General features: G+C 46.9%; 1 protein-coding gene across 3 annotated transcripts in view; it reads left to right on the top strand.

Moving 5' to 3' along the window:
- The window catches only part of LOC129816702 (disintegrin and metalloproteinase domain-containing protein 23-like), a 52,994-nt gene that overhangs the window by 15,577 nt on the left and 21,749 nt on the right, over positions 1-15,668 (top strand). For all 3 annotated transcript variants that reach the window (XR_008753593.1, XM_055871502.1, XM_055871501.1), the window contains exons 4-8: positions 6,111-6,174; positions 8,321-8,403; positions 9,102-9,165; positions 11,867-11,939; positions 12,322-12,389. Coding sequence is in view for 2 of the 3 variants with exons in the window: in XM_055871502.1 (XP_055727477.1) it covers positions 6,111-6,174; positions 8,321-8,403; positions 9,102-9,165; positions 11,867-11,939; positions 12,322-12,389 (352 nt within the window). In the remaining variant the exon portion in view is untranslated. The remainder of the gene's footprint in view (positions 1-6,110; positions 6,175-8,320; positions 8,404-9,101; positions 9,166-11,866; positions 11,940-12,321; positions 12,390-15,668) is intronic.

Here is a 15,668-nt window from a genome sequence, read left to right on the forward strand (position 1 = left end):
TCAGTCAATTTAAATAAATTCATTAGGCCCTAATCTATGGATTTCACATGACTGGGAATACAGATATGCATCTGCTGGTCACATATACCTTAAAAAAGGGTAGGGTGTGAATCAGAAAACCAGTCCGTTTCTGGTGTGACCACTATTTGCCTCATGCAGCGCTACACATCTCCTTCACATAGAGTTGATCGGGCTGTTGATTGTGGCCTGTGGAATGATGTCCCACTCCTGCTTTGTGAAGTTGCTGGATATTGGCAGGGACTGGAACATGCTGTTGTAAACGTTGATCCAGAGCATCCCAAACATGCTCAATGGGTGACATGTCTGGTGACTATGCAGGCCATGGAAGAACTGGGACATTTCCGGCTTCCAGGAATTGTGTACAGATCCTTGCGACATGTGGGCGTGAATTATCATGCTGAAACATGAGGTGATGGTGGCGGATGAATGGCATGACAATGGGCCTCAGGATCTCGTCACAGTATCTCTGTCCATTCAAATTGCCATCAATAAAATGCAATTGTGTTCGTTGTCCATTGCTTATGTCTGCCTATACCATAACCCCACTGCCACCATGGGGCACTCTGTTCACAACGTTGACATCAGAAAACCGCTCACCCACACAACGCCATCTGCCCGGTACAGTTGAAACCGGGATTCATCCGTGAAGAGCACACTTCTCCTGCATGCCAATGGCCATCGAAGGTGAGCATTATCCCACTGAAGTCAGGTCAAGACCCTGGTGAGGATGATGAGCACACGGATGAACTTCCTTGAGATGGTTTCTGACAGTTAGTGCAGAAATTCTTCGGTTGTGCATAAACACAGTTTCCTCAGCTGTCTCCAGGTGGCTGGTCTCAGTCGATCTTGCAGGTGAAGAAGCCAGATGTGCAGGTCCTAGGCTGGCATGGTTACATGTGGACTGCGGTTGTGAGGCCGGTTGGACGTACTGCCAAATTCTCTAAAATGACGTTGGAGGCGGCTTATGGTAAAGAAATAAACATTACATTCTCTGGCAACAGCTCTGGTGGACATTCCTGCAGTCCGTATGACAATGCGCCCTCAAAATTTGAGACATCTGTGGCATTGTGTTGTGTGACAAAACAACACATTTTCTAGTGGCCTTTTATTGTCCCCAGTACAAGGTGCACCTGTGTAATGACCATGCTGTTTAATCAGTTTCTTCATATGCCACACCTGCCAGGTAGATGGATTATCTTGGCAAAGGATAAATGCTGACTAACAGGGATGTAACCATATTTGTGCACAACATTTGAGAGAAATAAGCTTTTTGTACGTACATGTATAGAATATTTCTGTGATCTTTTATTTCAGCTCATATGGGACCAACACTTTACATGCTGCGTGTATATTTTTGTTCAGTTTTTAAAAAAAGATGGAGAGCAAGCTATGAAGGAAGAATTCAGTGCAGTTCCAGCCTACTAGCACAAAAATAATGTTGAGATATTGTCAAAACTATACAACATATCGTCAAAAATACTATCCCGATATGTAACTTTATCGATTTTTCCTTCCATCACTTGCAAACATTTATGGAAAGTTTTTTTTATTAGAATTTTTTTTTATCCCCTTTTTTCCCCAATTTTCGTGGTATCCAATCGCTAGTAATTACTATCTTGTCTCATCGCTACAACTCCCGTACGGGCTCGGGAGAGACGAAGGTCGAAAGCCACGCGTCCTCCGAGGCACAACCCAACCAAGCCGCACTGCTTCTTAACACAGCGCGCCTCCAACCCGGAAGCCAGCCGCACCAATGTGTCGGAGGAAACACCGTGCACCGGGCCCCCTTGGTTAGCGCGCACTGCGCCCGGCCCGCCACAGGAGTCGCTGGAGAGCGATGAGACAAGGTTATCCCTACCGGCCAAACCCTCCCTAACCCGGACGACGGTAGCCCAATTGTGCGTCGCCCCACGGACCTCCCGGTCGCGGCCGGCTGCGACAGAGCCTGGGCGCGAACCCAGAGACTCTGGTGGCGCAGCTAGCACTGCGATGCATTTATGGAAAGTTTTGTTTACATCAAAAGGGATGCTGCTAAAAAAGTTATTGAATTTAAAATGGATTTATCCAATATAGTTTTCATAGAACCCCTATATGCAGATGGTTTAATGTATTGTAGATTGAGTATTTATTGGACTCATAATACCTCTGTGTTTTAATAAGCATTGATCTTGGACTGCTTCAGTCATTCAGTGTGTCTGGGTCTTGGCTGCAGAACAGTAGGTCTTGCCCTTCCTCTCCCATAGCATCACTATTCAATTCTGAGAAGAGCTGATTATTTCCATCTGTCAGAGACATAGCAATGACAGCATCACGTGTCAGTGAATTTGTGCTGGAGCTGGTCCGACGCCAGGCCCCAGAACCTGCTGCAGTTGCTGGTCTCCCCCTCTCTTCTAACACTGCATTGTCAGTCTCCTGTGGACTCAAAGACCTCAGGGAAGGACTCCCTCCTCTTTAGCCACACACACATAAACACTCATACACACTGACTATACATTGCACAATGCGACATGTACTTCCTCCGGCATTCCTTCTCCACACACTCCACTCACGTACACACACACACACACACACACACACACACACACACACACACACACACACACACACACACACACACACACACACACACACACACACACACACACACACACACACACACACACACACACACACACACACACACACACACACACACACACACACACACACACACACACACACACACACACACACACACACACATCTTTGCATTCCACTGATCCAGCCCACCAGACTCTGCAATGCTGCACTCCCCCCCCCTCTTTCTCTCTCTCTCTTTCTCTCTTTCTCTCTCTCTCTTTATCTGTATTTCTCACTTTCTCTCCATCTCTCTCTTTCTCTCTCTTTCGATCTCTCTCTCTTTCTTGCTCTCTCTCACACTTTCTCTCCATCTCTCTCACACTTTCTCTCCATCTCTCTCTCTCTCACACTTTCTCTCTATCTCTCTTTCTCTCTTTCTCTCAATCTCTCTCTCTATCTCTCTCTATAACTTTCTCTCCATCTCTCTCTCTCTCTCTCTCTCTCTCTGTCTCTCCCTGCCTCTCCCTGCCTCATCCATCAAGCTAAAAATAGCCCTTCACGGGTGCTCCGACACTCTCTTTCTCTCTCCATCCCTCTTTCTTTCTCTCTCTCGATCTCTCTCTCCCTCTGCTCTCGCTCTCTCTCTCTCTCCCTTTCCCTCTCCTCTCGCTCTCTCTCTCTCTCTCGCTCTCTCTCTACACCTAACTGTGTACAGGACTTCCTGCCCACTCGCTGAGCATCACTCAAAACATGTCAGACACACACACATTTCGAAAGACATTTCTTAATTTTTTTGTTTCTACTTGTCTGCAGCAAAAGGTGCTGTATTTCCGGGGTTGGGAGGGTGTGTTCAATTAGATCTACAAGGTTACCTTGAAAAGTGCCATTGTGGCAGAAATGACAGTCTCTTGAAGTCAGTGGTCAGCTAACATATTGACTGTGTGTAACTGTGTGGTGTGGCATGGCTCGCTGAGTCAGACGGTGGGAACAGGCTGGAGGATAGCGGGACTCAAGGTGAACCAAAGGCCTCAAACAATCATTGATCATGTCATGCTTCATTGACACCATGTTGAAAGGGGATATGTTTTGCTTGGTTACTTATATCAATGCCATGCCTGTCGTTGATGTTCTTTCTATGTCTTTTGTCTGTCATGGATTTTCTTTCTAATCAATGCATTTGTGTAATAGTGAAAGTTTGTTTTAGATATTTTCTTGCTTTTAAATGTTTTTCAAAGGTTAGAATAGATTTGACATTGTTGTGAACTCCAACGAGCACTTCACTTGTTGGCTCTGTAAATGACAGCTTTGTGATGGATTCTGGATCCCATTTTGTACGCTGGCTGTCACCACTGTGTGTTGACTGACTTTCAAATGGTTTCAGAGTATGTACCTTACTGTGTTATACCTACAGTATCTATCTTATAATGTTTTATTGGTACAGTCTTTACCACCTGGCAGCTCCACAAAAAAGGATCTGGTGCATCTAACCCGCTGATGCAGCATCTAACCCGCTGATGCAGCATCTAACCCGCTGATGCAGCATCTAACCCGCTGATGCAGCATCTAACCCGCTGATGCAGCATCTAACCCGCTGATGCAGCATCTAACCCGCTGATGCAGCATCTAACCCCCTGATGCAGCATCTAACCCACTGATGCAGCATCTTAGCCACTGATGCAGCATCTAACCCACTGATGCAGCATCTAACCCGCTGATGCAGAATTGTACCCGCTGATGCAGCATCTTACCCGCTGATGCAGCATCTTACCCCCTGATGCAGAATATTACCCGCTGATACAGCATCTTACCCCCTGATGCAGAATATTACCCGCTGATGCAGCATCTAACCCGCTGATACAGCATCGTACCTGCTGATGCAGCATCTACCCCGCTGATACAGCATCTTACCTACTGATGCAGCATCTAACCCGCTGATGCAGCATCTAACCCGCTGATGCAGCATCTTACCTACTGATGCAGCATCTAACCCGCTGATACAGCATCTTACCTACTGATGCAGCATCTAACCCGCTGATACAGCATCTTACCCACTGATGCAGCATCTAACCCGCTGATGCAGCATCTTACCCGCTGATGCAGCATCGTACCCGCTGATGCAGCATCGTACCCGCTGATGCAGCATCGTACCCGCTGATGCAGCATCGTACCCGCTGATGCAGCATCTTACCTACTGATGCAGCATCTTGCATACTGATGCAGCATCTTACCTACTGATGCAGCAGCTTACCTGCTGATGCAGCATCTTACCTACTGATGCAGCATCTTACATACTGATGCAGCAGCTTACCTGCTGATGCAGCATCTTACCTACTGATGCAGCAGCTTACATACTGATGCAGCATCTTACCCGCTGATGCAGCAGCTTACATACTGATGCAGCATCGTACCCGCTGATGCAGCATCGTACCCGCTGATGCAGCATCTTACCCGCTGATGCAGCAGCTTACCTACTGATTCAGCATTTTACCTGCTGATGCAGCATCTTACCTGCTGATGCAGCATTTTACATACGGATGCATCATCTTACATACTGATGCAGCATCTTACACGCTGATGCAGCATCTTACATACTGATGCAGCATCTTACCCGCTGATGCAGCATCTTACCCGCTGATGCAGCATCTTACATACTGATGCAGCATCTTACATACTGATGCAGCATCTTACATACTGATGCAGCATCTTACATACTGATGCAGCATCTTACATACTGATGCAGCATCTTACATACTGATGCATCATCTTACCTAGTCTTCCTATAGCTGCACAGAATGCAACGTTTAAGCTACCTTTAACTGTGAGATGACGTGGGTGTATTTATGTTGACGTGGGTGTATTTGACTGTGGGGTTTGAATAAGATTATCTAAGGTTTGTGATGATTGTTGAATGCTGTTCAGCTGTTAAACAGGATTTATTTACCGTTATTTTACCAGGTAAGTTGACTGAGAACACGTTCTCATTTGCAGCAACGACCTGGGGAATAGTTACAGGGGAGAGGAGGGGGATGAATGAGCCAATTGTAAACTGGGGATTATTAGGTGACCATGATGGTTTGAGGGCCAGATTGGGAATTTAGCCAGGACACCGGGGTTAACACCCCTACTCTTACGATAAGTGCCATGGGATCTTTAATGACCTCAGAGAGTCAGGACACCCGTTTAACGTCCCATCCGAAAGACGGCACCCTACACAGGGCAGTGTCCCCAATCACTGCCCTGGGGCATTGGGATATTTTTTAGACGAGAGGAAAGAGTGCCTCCTACTGGCCCTCCAACACCACTTCCAGCAGCATCTGGTCTCCCATCCAGGGACTGACCAGGACCAACCCTGCTTAGCTTCAGAAGCAAGCCAGTAGTGGTATGCAGGGTGGTATGCTGTATGATGAGGATGATGTAAGCCACAAGGAAAACTGAGTCACGGTTCTAGATCAGACCACAGCCAGAGGGTAAGGGCAGCAGGTCATCACAACAGATACTAACCCACGCCCCCTTCTCTTTCTACTTCGCAGTGACTTGTTGTCGTCGGATTATGTGGAGATCCACTATGAGGAGGGTAAACCTGTTCTATCAAAGGTAACATCTCCAGGCAGACAACACACTCTGTTTGGGTACCTGTTTTCATTTACCTTTTTTTGGGCGGAGCCTAATTGGTTCCCAGTGGAAGATACAGGGCCTACAGCTGGTAAAGAATGGATTGGTTTGTTTTACGGTGGCTGATTAGGGCCAATCAAAGTACAAGTGGATAGTTAAAGTAATATGAAACAAAACGCTTAAAGACTATTCAGTTGTACCATGTCGACAGGACCTCTGGAGTTCACAGACATTCAAATAAATAATATGGCCATTGTCCATAGTGGGTGATGGGCTGAGGAGCTGAGGGCTAGGCTGAGGGCTGGGGGCTGAGTGGCTGATGGTTGAGGGGCTGATGGGTTGAGGGGCTGAGGGCTAGGCTGAGGGGCTGAGGGGCTGAGTGGCTGATGGCTGATGCCTGATTGGCTGAGGGGCTGATGGGTTGAGGGGCTGAGGGCTAGGCTGAGGGCTGGGCTGAGGGGCTGGGGGCTGAGTGGCTGATGGCTGAGGGGCTGATGTCTGATGGGCTGAGGGGCTGATGGGTTGAGGGGCTGAGGGCTAGGCTGAGGGGCTGTGGGCTGGGCTAAGGGGCTGAGGGCTAGGCTAAGGGCTGGGCTCAGGGGCTGAGGGGCTGTAGGCTGGGCTGAGGGCTAGGCTACGGGCTGGGCTCAGGGGCTGAGGGGCTGTGGGCTGGGCTGAGGGGCTGAGGGCTAGGCTAAGGGCTGGGCTCAGGGGCTGAGGGGCTGTGGGCTGGGCTGAGGGCTAGGCTAAGGGCTGGGCTCAGGGGCTGAGGGGCTGTGGGCTGGGCTGAAGGGCTGAGGGCTAGGCTAAGGGCTGGGCTCAGGGGCTGAGGGCTAGGCTAAGAGCTGGGCTCAGGGGCTGAGGGCTAGGCTAAGAGCTGGGCTCAGGGGCTGAGGGCTAGGCTAAGAGCTGGGCTCAGGGGCTGAGGGCTAGGCTAAGGGCTGGGCTCAGGGGCTGAGGGCTAGGCTAAGAGCTGGGCTCAGGGGCTGAGGGCTAGGCTAAGGGCTGGGCTCAGGGGCTGAGGGCTAGGCTAAGGGCTGGGCTCGGGGGCTGAGGGCTAGGCTAAGAGCTGGGCTCAGGGGCTGAGGGCTAGGCTAAGAGCTGGGCTCAGGGGCTGAGGGGCTGTGGGCTGGGCTGAAGGGCTGAGGGCTAGGCTAAGAGCTGGGCTCAGCGGCTGAGGGCTAAGCTAAGAGCTGGGCTCAGGGGCTGAGGGGCTGTGGGCTGGGCTGAAGGGCTGAGGGCTAGGCTAAGGGCTGGGGTCAGGGGCTGATGGCTAGGCTAAGAGCTGGGCTCAGGGGCTGAGGGCTAGGCTAAAGGCTGGGCTCAGGGGCTGAGGGCTAGGCTAAGAGCTGGGCTCAGGGGCTGAGGGGCTGTGGGCTGGGCTGAAGGGCTGAGGGCTAGGCTAAGCGCTGGGCTCAGGGGCTGAGGGCTAGGCTAAGAGCTGGGCTCAGGGGCTGAGGGGCTGTGGGCTGGGCTGAAGGGCTGAGGGCTAGGCTAAGAGCTGGGCTCAGGGGCTGAGGGCTGGGCTGGGCACAGTGGAGTTAGCTGACTCAGCATGGCTCCACTCCGCTCCCCTGCAGCCTCCTGCCTCTCCTGCCTGCCTGGCTGCAACCCAGATCACGTGACAGGGAAGGGAGAGACTGGCGCTCTGCAGTAGCTATGCAGCGTGGGATGGTCTTTCAGAGAGAGAGAAAGAGAGAGAGAGCGAGAGAGATGTGGATCATTGAGGTCTGAAGAGAACAGTCTAGTTTGAGGCCCACAAACACAACCCACACTCCAGAAATGTATTTTTTTCTAAATGTGGGCTGATTTCGTTAACCAGGCTGCAGAAGATGTACTGTATTGGAGAAAAGTATAGTCCTCCCAACTGAATTAACAGTATTACAACACAGTTGCAATAATGCAGCAAATACACAAAGGTACTTCATCTGAAGAATATTCCAGATTGTATAGATGGATTAGTATGTGAATATATTTGTTTGTTGAATGTCTTGGAGAAGACCAAACCCATGGAGTGGTGTTCCAATCATCATGTCCCCCCTGTTCTCCACAGTAGGTTGCTGTGATGTGAAGTGTTGTATAAGTCTCGTTTAAGTGTTGTTTAAGTGCTGTTTCTGTGTTCCCTCAGGGTGGTGAGCACTGTTACTACCACGGCCAGGTGAGGGGGAAAGATGATTCCCACGTGGCCTTGTCTACCTGCAATGGGCTGCAGTAAGTGAAGGAACAGCAGCAGTTTTAAATATAATAATCCGTGCCTGGAATATGTGTGGAGATTCATCTGTTCTCTCTACAGCTGCTATTGACTCAGTATTGACTGTCTTCTCTCTTCTCTTTGCCTCTCGTTTCCCCCTGTCTTCTCTCTTCTCTTTGCCTCTCGTTCCCCCTGTCTTCTCTCATCACTTTGCCTCTCGTTCCCCCTGTCTTCTCTCTTCTCTTTGCCTCTCGTTCCTCCTGTCCTCTCTCTTCACTTTGCCTCTCGTTCCCCGTCTTCTCTCTTCTCTTTGCCTCTCGTTCCTCCTGTCCTCTCTCTTCACTTTGCCTCTCGTTCCTCCTGTCTTCTCTCTTCACTTTGCCTCTCGTTCCCTCTGTCTTCTCTCTTCACTTTGCCTCTCGTTCCCCCTGTCTTCTCTCTTCTCTTTGCCTCTCGTTCCCCCTGTCTTCTCTCTTCTCTTTGCCTCTCGTTCCTCCTGTCCTCTCTCTTCACTTTGCCTCTCGTTCCCCCTGTCTTCTCTCTTTTCTTTTTCCTCTCGTTCCCCCTGTCTTCTCTCTTCACTTTGCCTCTCGTTTCCCCTGTCTTCTCTCTTCTCTTTGCCTCTCGTTTCCCCTGTCTTCTCTCTTCTCTTTGCCTCTCGTTCCCCCTGTCTTCTCTCTTCTCTTTGCCTCTCGTTCCCCCTGTCTTTGCCTGACAGCGGAATGTTTGACGATGGACTCTATCTCTATATAATGGAGCCTTTGCAACAGACTCACTCAATTGTAAGTTCTTCCTTCCATTTAGGTTTTTAACAATCTTTGCTACACAAATAACATTGTTCTACCTCTACTTGTGCTACTGCTAGGATCGCTTTTGCCACTTTTAACGTTACTAAAGCCTCCTTTTAACCTTACTAAAGCCTCCTTTTACCGTTACTAAATCCTCCTTTTACCGCTACTAAAGCCTCCTTTTACCGTTACTAAATCCTCCTTTTACCGCTACTAAAGCCTCCTTTTACCGTTACTAAATCCTCCTTTTACCGCTACTAAAGCCTCCTTTTACCGTTACTAAATCCTCCTTTTACCGCTACTAAAGCCTCCTTTTACCGTTACTAAATCCTCCTTTTACCGCTACTAAAGCCTCCTTTTACCACTACTAAAGCCTCCTTTTACCGTTACTAAAGCCTCCTTTTACCATTACTAAAGTCTCCTTTTACCGTTACTAAAGCCTCCTTTTGTTACGTCCGTCGTTAAATGAAGACCAAGGTGCAGCGTGGTAGGCGTACATTTCCTTTAATTTTAAATGTTCCACCAAAAACAATAAACAACTCAACGAACGTAAAGCTACGAGTGCACACACATGCAACAAAAAAGACAAGATCCCACAACAGAAAGTGGGAAAAAGGGCTGCCTAAGTATGATCCCCGATCAGAGACAACGATAGACAGCTACCTCTGATTGGGAACCATACTCTCGGCTAACAAAGAAATATAAACATATATTTCCCACCCTAGTCACACCCTGACCTACCAAATAGAGAATATAAAGGATCTCTAAGGTCAGGGGGTGACACCTCTTACCGCTACTAAAGCCTCCTTTTACCGCTACTAAAGCCTCCTTCTACCGTTACTAAAGCCTCCTTTTACCGTTACTAAAGCCTCCTTTTACTGCTACTAAAGCCTCCTTTTACCACTACTAAAGCCTCCTTTTACCGCTACTAAAGCCTCCTTTTACTGCTACTAAAGCCTCCTTTTACCACTACTAAAGCCTCCTTTTACCGTTACTAAAGCCTCCTTTTACTGCTACTAAAGCCTCCTTTTACCACTACTAAAGCCTCCTTTTACCGCTACTAAAGCCTCCTTCTACCATTACTAAAGCCTCCTTTTACCGTTACTAAAGCCTCCTTTTACTGCTACTAAAGCCTCCTTTTACCACTACTAAAGCCTCCTTTTACCGCTACTAAAGCCTCCTTTTACTGCTACTAAAGCCTCCTTTTACCATTACTAAAGCCTCCTTTTACTGCTACTAAAGCCTCCTTTTACTGCTACTAAAGCCTCCTTTTACCGTTACTAAAGCCTCCTTTTACCACTACTAAAGCCTCCTTTTACTGCTACTAAAGCCTCCTTTTACCACTACTAAAGCCTCCTTTTACCGCTACTAAAGCCTCCTTTTACCGCTACTAAAGCCTCCTTTTACCGCTACTAAAGCCTCCTTTTACTGCTACTAAAGCCTCCTTTTAACCTTACTAAAGCCTCCTTTTACCGTTACTAAAGCCTCCTTTTACCGCTACTAAAGCCTCCTTTTACCACTACTAAAGCCTCCTTTTACCACTACTAAAGCCTCCTTTTACCGTTACTAAAGCCTACTTTTACCGCTACTAAAGCCTCCTTTTACCGTTACTAAAGCTTTCATTTTACCGTTACTAAAGCCTCCTTTTACCGTTATTAAATATTCCTTTTAACCCTACTAAAGCCTCCTTTTATCGTTATTAAAACCTCCTTTTACCACTACTAAAGCCTCCTTTTACCGTTACTAAAGCTTCCTTTTACCTTTACTAAAGCCTCCTTTTTACTGTAAAGGCACATTAGGTTATCTAGTGAAAATTGACATACTTCAATGTCAAGGGCAATCTTGTTTTTGAAGGAAGTCCATGGTGTACTATAATGAAGGACATATGGTAATATCAATCAATCAAAGCTGATGTCACAAAGTGCTGTACAGAAACCCAGCCTAAAACAACAAACAGCAAGCAATGCAGGTGTAGAAGCACGGTGGCTACGGGAAACAAAAGTGCTGTATGTATAGAAATGGTTTTCCCTCACTAATCTCTCATTGATCTTTTTCTAAAGTCACATAAGCCCAGAACACTATATCCCATTCAAGGTCCATGATGATAACGGAAAGGATAATGATCATGGAAATTATAAAAGAATAACAATGACAATGGATAATGATAATGATAATGGTAACGGAAAGGATAATAACAATGGAAATTATAATGGAATTATTATGATAATGGAAAGGATAATGATGATGGAAATTACAATGAAATGATAATGACACTGGAAAGGATAATAATAATGGAAAGGACAGTGATAATGGAAATGATAATTATAATGGTAATATTAATGTTAATGGAATGATAATGATCATGGTAAGGATAATAATAATGGAAAGGACAGTGATAATGGAAATGATAATTATAATTATAATGGTAATATTAATGTTAATGGAATGATAATGATCATGGTAAGGATAATAATAATGTAATGATAATGTTTTTAGCGTAGTCAAGTATTCCATTTTTAAATATTGATTGATGTTGACTCTGTAGTTGTGAAAACCTGATCATGTGCCTTGTTATGCAGTTTAATGGGAATACCCTCCAATACCCTCTTCTTCTGTAACTTGACCCCTCTTTGCCTGTTCCCTCCACCCTCATCACACCCCTGTTGACGGCCTGTTGATGGTTTCTCCCTCACAGGATACAGCCGCACGGCCCCACTCACTGCGCAGGACGCCCAGCCTCCAGGGGAACAGTGACTCCGAGGAACTGGGTAAGGTGTTCTGCATCTGACTGCCATCTTGTATAATCTCCACCCGCCCTCCACCACTTTACATCAACAATCTCATGGTCTGTCTACCTGGCCTTCCAGAACCTCTCCTACTACCGTTGACATTATATTCCCCTCACCTGGGTCAAGTACATAATGTCAAATACTTTCAAATGCCTCTGTTGCGCTTGATTTGGTTTGCCCAGTAGAGTGGAAGGTAAATTAACTTAATGCATACCACAACTTAATACTTTAGTGTATTTGACGCAGGTTGGGACTGTTGACACAGAACCACAGAACCCAGCATGGCATCGGTATCCTGCCGTAGACCTCAATGTGTTTCTCTACCTTTGTTATTGTGTTTCTGTGTTCCGTGTTTCTCTAGTGAAGGACGAGCGGCTGCTTTCGGAGCTGGACGACATGGCCTGGCTGAAGCACAGGAAAAAGCGGGCTGTAAGTCTCATCAATCCCTTAAAGGGACACTCCACCTACCCTAACCCTAACCCTACTGTAACCCTACTGTAACCCTGCTGTAACCCTACTGTAACCCTACTGTAACCCTACCCTAACCCTACCCTAACCCTACTGTAACCCTACCCTAACCCTACCCTAACCCTACTGTAACCCTGCTGTAACCCTACCCTAACCCTACTGTAACCCTGCTGTAACCCTACCCTAACCCTACTGTAACCTAACCCTACTGTAACCCTACCCTAACCCTACTGTAACCTAACCCTACTGTAACCCTACTGTAACCCTACTATAACCCTACTGTAACCCTACTGTAACCCTACTGTAACCCTACCCTAACCCTACTGTAACCCTACTGTAACCCTCCTGTAACCGTAACCCTAACCCTACTGTAACCCTACCCTAACCCTACTGTAACCCTACTGTAACCCTAACCCTACTGTAACCCTAACCCTACTGTAACCCTACTGTAACCCTACTGTAACCCTAACCCTACTGTAACCCTACTGTAACCCTAACCCTACTGTAACCCTGCTGTAACCCTACTGTAACCCTAACCCTACTGTAACCCTAACCCTACTGTAACCCTAACCCTACTGTAACCCTACTGTAACCCTAACTCTACTGTAACCCTACTGTAACCCTACTGTAACCCTACTGTAACCCTAACCCTACTGTAACCCTAACCCTACTGTAACCCTAACCCTACTGTAACCCTACTGTAACCCTAACCCTACTGTAACCCTACTGTAACCCTACTGTATCCCTAACCCTACTGTAACCCTACTGTAACCCTAACCCTACTGTAACCCTAACCCTACTGTAACCCTACTGTAACCCTACTGTAACCCTACTGTAACCCTAACCCTACTGTAACCCTAACCCTACTGTAACCCTAACCCTACTGTATCCCTACTGTAACCCTAACCCTACTGTAACCCTACTGTAACCCTACTGTAACCCTAACCCTACTGTAACCCTACTGTAACCCTAACCCTACTGTAACCCTAACCCTACTGTAACCCTACTGTAACCCTACTGTAACCCTACCCTAACTCTACTGTAACCCTACTGTAACCCTAACCCTACCCCAACCCTACTGTAACCCTACTGTAACCCTACTGTAACCCTGCTGTAACCCTACTGTAACCCTAACCCTACTGTAACCCTAACCCTGCTGTAACCCTACTGTAACCCTACCCTACTGTAACCCTCCTGTAACCCTACCCTAACTCTACTGTAACCCTAACCCTACTGTAACCCTACTGTAACCCTAGCCCTACTGTAACCCTACTGTAACCCTACTGTAACCCTAACCCTACTGTAACCCTACTGTAACCCTACTGTAACCCTAACCCTACTGTAACCCTACTTTAATCCTAACCCTACTGTAACCCTACTGTAACCCTACTGTAACCCTAACCCTACTGTAACCCTACTTTAATCCTAACCCTACTGTAACCCTACTGTAACCCTAACCCTACTGTAACCCTACTGTAACCCTACTGTAACCCTAACCCTACTGTAACCCTACTGTAACCCTAATCCTACTGTAACCCTACTGTAACCCTACTGTAACCCTAACCCTACTGTAACCCTACTGTAACCCTACTGTAACCCTAACCCTACTGTAACCCTACTGTAACCCTACTGTAACCCTACTGTAACCCTAATCCTACTGTAACCCTACTGTAACCCTACTGTAACCCTAACCCTACTGTAACCCTACTGTAACCCTACTGTAACCCTAACCCTACAGTAACCCTACTGTAACCCTACTGTAACACTAAAACCCTACTGTAACCCTACTTTAATCCTAACCCTACTGTAACCCTAACCCTACTGTAACCCTAACCCTACTGTAACCCTACTGTAACCCTACTGTAACCCTAACCCTACTGTAACCCTACTGTAACCCTACTGTAACCCTAACCCTACCCTAACCCTACTGTAACCCTACTGTAACCCTACTGTAACCCTAACCCTACAGTAACCCTACTGTAACCCTACTGTAACACTAAAACCCTACTGTAACCCTACTTTATTCCTAACCCTACAGTAACACTAACCCTACTGTGACCCTAACCCTACTGTAACCCTACTGTAACCCTACTGTAACCCTAACCCTACTGTAACCCTACTGTAACCCTACTGTAACCCTAACCCTACCCTAACCCTACTGTAACCCTACTGTAACCCTACTGTAACCCTAACCCTACAGTAACCCTACTGTAACCCTACTGTAACACTAAAACCCTACTGTAACCCTACTTTATTCCTAACCCTACAGTAACACTAACCCTACTGTGACCCTAACCCTACTGTAAGCCTAACCCTACTGTAACCCTACTGTAATCCTAACTCTACTTTAACCCTAACCCTACTGTAACCCTACTGTAACCCTACTGTAACCCTACTGTAACCCTAATCCTACTGTAACCCTACTGTAACCCTACTGTAACCCTAACCCTACTGTAACCCTACTGTAACCCTACTGTAACCCTAACCCTACCCTAACCCTACTGTAACCCTACTGTAACCCTACTGTAACCCTAACCCTACAGTAACCCTACTGTAACCCTACTGTAACACTAAAACCCTACTATAACCCTACTTTATTCCTAACCCTACAGTAACACTAACCCTACTGTGACCCTAACCCTACTGTAAGCCTAACCCTACTGTAACCCTACTGTAATCCTAACCCTACTTTAACCCTAACCCTACTGTAACCGTAACCCTAGTGTAACCCTAACCTTACTGTAACCCACTCCACCTACTGTTCATCCACCCTTGCTGTGTTATAACCTAGTGTGCTATGTAGCCTTGTGTTATAACCTAGTGTCCTACTTAGCCTTGTGTTATAACCTAGTGTGCTACATAGCCTTGTGTTATAACCTAGTTTGCTATGTAGCCTCTTGTTATAACCTAGTGTGCTATGTAACCCAATCCACCTACTGTTCATCCACCCTTGCTGTGTTATAATCTAGTGTGCTATGTAGCCTCTTGTTATAACCTAGTGCCCTACTTAGCCTCATGTTATAACCTAGTTTGCTATGTAGCCTCTTGTTATAACCTAGTGTGCTATGTAACCCACTCCACCTACTGTTCATCCACCCTTGCTGTGTTATAATCTAGTGTGCTATGTAGCCTCTTGTTATAACCTAGTGTGCTATGTAGCCTCATGCTATAACCTAGTGTGCTATGTAGCCTCATGTTATAGGCTAATGTGTGATGTAGCCTCTTGTTATAGCCTAGTGT

The sequence above is a fragment of the Salvelinus fontinalis genome, chromosome 19 (assembly GCF_029448725.1).
Source record: "Salvelinus fontinalis isolate EN_2023a chromosome 19, ASM2944872v1, whole genome shotgun sequence".
Taxonomy (NCBI): Eukaryota; Metazoa; Chordata; class Actinopteri; order Salmoniformes; family Salmonidae; genus Salvelinus; species Salvelinus fontinalis.